The sequence below is a fragment of the Charadrius vociferus genome, unplaced genomic scaffold (genome assembly GCF_000708025.1).
Source record: "Charadrius vociferus isolate BGI_N301 unplaced genomic scaffold, ASM70802v2 scaffold37, whole genome shotgun sequence".
NCBI classification, from domain to species: Eukaryota; Metazoa; Chordata; class Aves; order Charadriiformes; family Charadriidae; genus Charadrius; species Charadrius vociferus.
This window is the reverse complement of record NW_009649457.1, coordinates 568,985-570,557: the sequence shown is the minus strand read 5'-3', so window position 1 is coordinate 570,557 and position 1,573 is coordinate 568,985. Positions and strand designations below refer to the sequence as shown.

At 56.6% G+C, this 1,573-nt stretch overlaps 1 protein-coding gene across 1 annotated transcript in view; it reads right to left on the bottom strand.

Annotated features, from left to right (window-relative positions):
- PIGO (phosphatidylinositol glycan anchor biosynthesis, class O) overlaps nt 1-1,521 on the bottom strand; it is an 11,484-nt gene extending 9,963 nt beyond the window's left edge. Inside the window, 2 exon segments of the mRNA XM_009889743.1 lie at nt 1,019-1,115; nt 1,117-1,521. Of these exon segments, the coding sequence (XP_009888045.1) occupies nt 1,019-1,115; nt 1,117-1,521 (502 nt within the window).
- Nucleotides 1,522-1,573: the final 52 nt, after the last annotated feature.

Below are 1,573 nucleotides of genomic sequence, written 5' to 3'. Positions count from 1 at the left end.
GAGCTTCAGAAGCTGGAGCACAAAGCTGACAAAACCTTCGCCCAAGTACCGTGACCCCACTGTAAATGACAAGACTGTAGATGGCTGCTGACAGGGGTTCTGTGAAAGCTGTGCGCCCTGGGCTCCAGCTTTAAACACAATAGTGGTGAGTTTTCATAGGCAGAAAAGAGAAGGCAAAAGCACGGATGCTTCCCACTGCCCTCGCTCTGCCTGCCATCAGCCAGCCCTCCGTGTTTCCGCAGAGCCCCTCCAGCCTGGGAGGAGGAACTGTGTCCTCCAAGGCCACTGCTCTGGCGCAGGAGTCTACTGGCATTTTTCACCTTGAATGATTTACTACTTTTGCCCACGTTCCTCACACACAGGGGAAGCAGACAACCCAGTCATGTTGCCTCATCACACGCACTGGTATTTGTGCCACTCTGAGCCCTGGAAGGGAAACTCTCTGACTGACACAAGACTGCACCCTGTCCCCTTGTCTCTACTCTATCATCCCCCACTAACAAACCCTTTACAGCTGCACTAAGCACACCCTAGCAGCACCAAATCATATAAAACAATGTGATGAGGTTGCTGCTTAACAGCCGGAGGCAGCTGCTGCCTCAGTGACAACCCCACAGCACACCTGGCAGCAGCTCCTCCCTCGCCGTGCGTCTCACCTGAACGCTAACAGGAGACGACTGACTGCCCTTGGCTTTGTACGTCCATTCCTGATGGTGACCTTGTAACAGTCACCATCACAGACACTTTCACTTGCTTTCTCGTCATCTTTGAAGGTGATGAAGACAAAGCCATGGTCCCAGCTACTTCTTACTCCCAGCTGAAGGCGAAGAAACCCTGCCTGTGTGACAGCTCTGCCTGAGACAAGTATCATCTGAGTAGCGCAAAACAATTAGCTGACAGGGTGGAGGTGCTGTAAGCAGTTCCCTTCCCAGGGAGAGGAGAATAAAGGTCCTGGTGAGTGCTGACCAGTGTTTTTCACATGCTCTGTCCCAGTGGGACACTGCCCTCGCCCACCTACCATTCTGCACCAGCTGCGCCAGCAGGTTGTCCTCCTGGATGGCATAGGTGGCAAAGTTGCTGCCCACGTCGATGGAAGTGGGGAGCGAGGGGGGGTGAGCCGGTGGTGAGGCCCTTGATGCGCTGCATGGTGGCGGTGGGGGGATCAGCTCGGAAGCGGTAGAGACGGGCATGGCGGGGCTGGGAGGTTGCGAGGTGGTGCAGGAAACTCAGTTTGTTCTCATAGGGCAGCGGGCTGGCCTTGGCTGGGTTAAAGCGGGCAAACTCAAAACGGAGGGCATCAATGATGACGAGCACGGCCTTGGAAAAGCGCTGGGGTGCCCAACAGGAGCCCGGCGGGAGGCTCTGCCTCTCCCAGGGTGGTGGCACCAGCGGGTCTGAGCAAGAACTGCTGCTGGCAAGCTCAATCCGGGTGAGCAGGAAGCCGCTCATGAAAAGCCCGATACCAGCGAAAAAGAGAAAGCAGACCCAGGCCAGGAAGAGCAGCACTGGCCACCGCTGCATCCTAGGGGGAAGCACAGGCAGTCTCAGTCCCCCACCCCCCGGGGCTCCACCT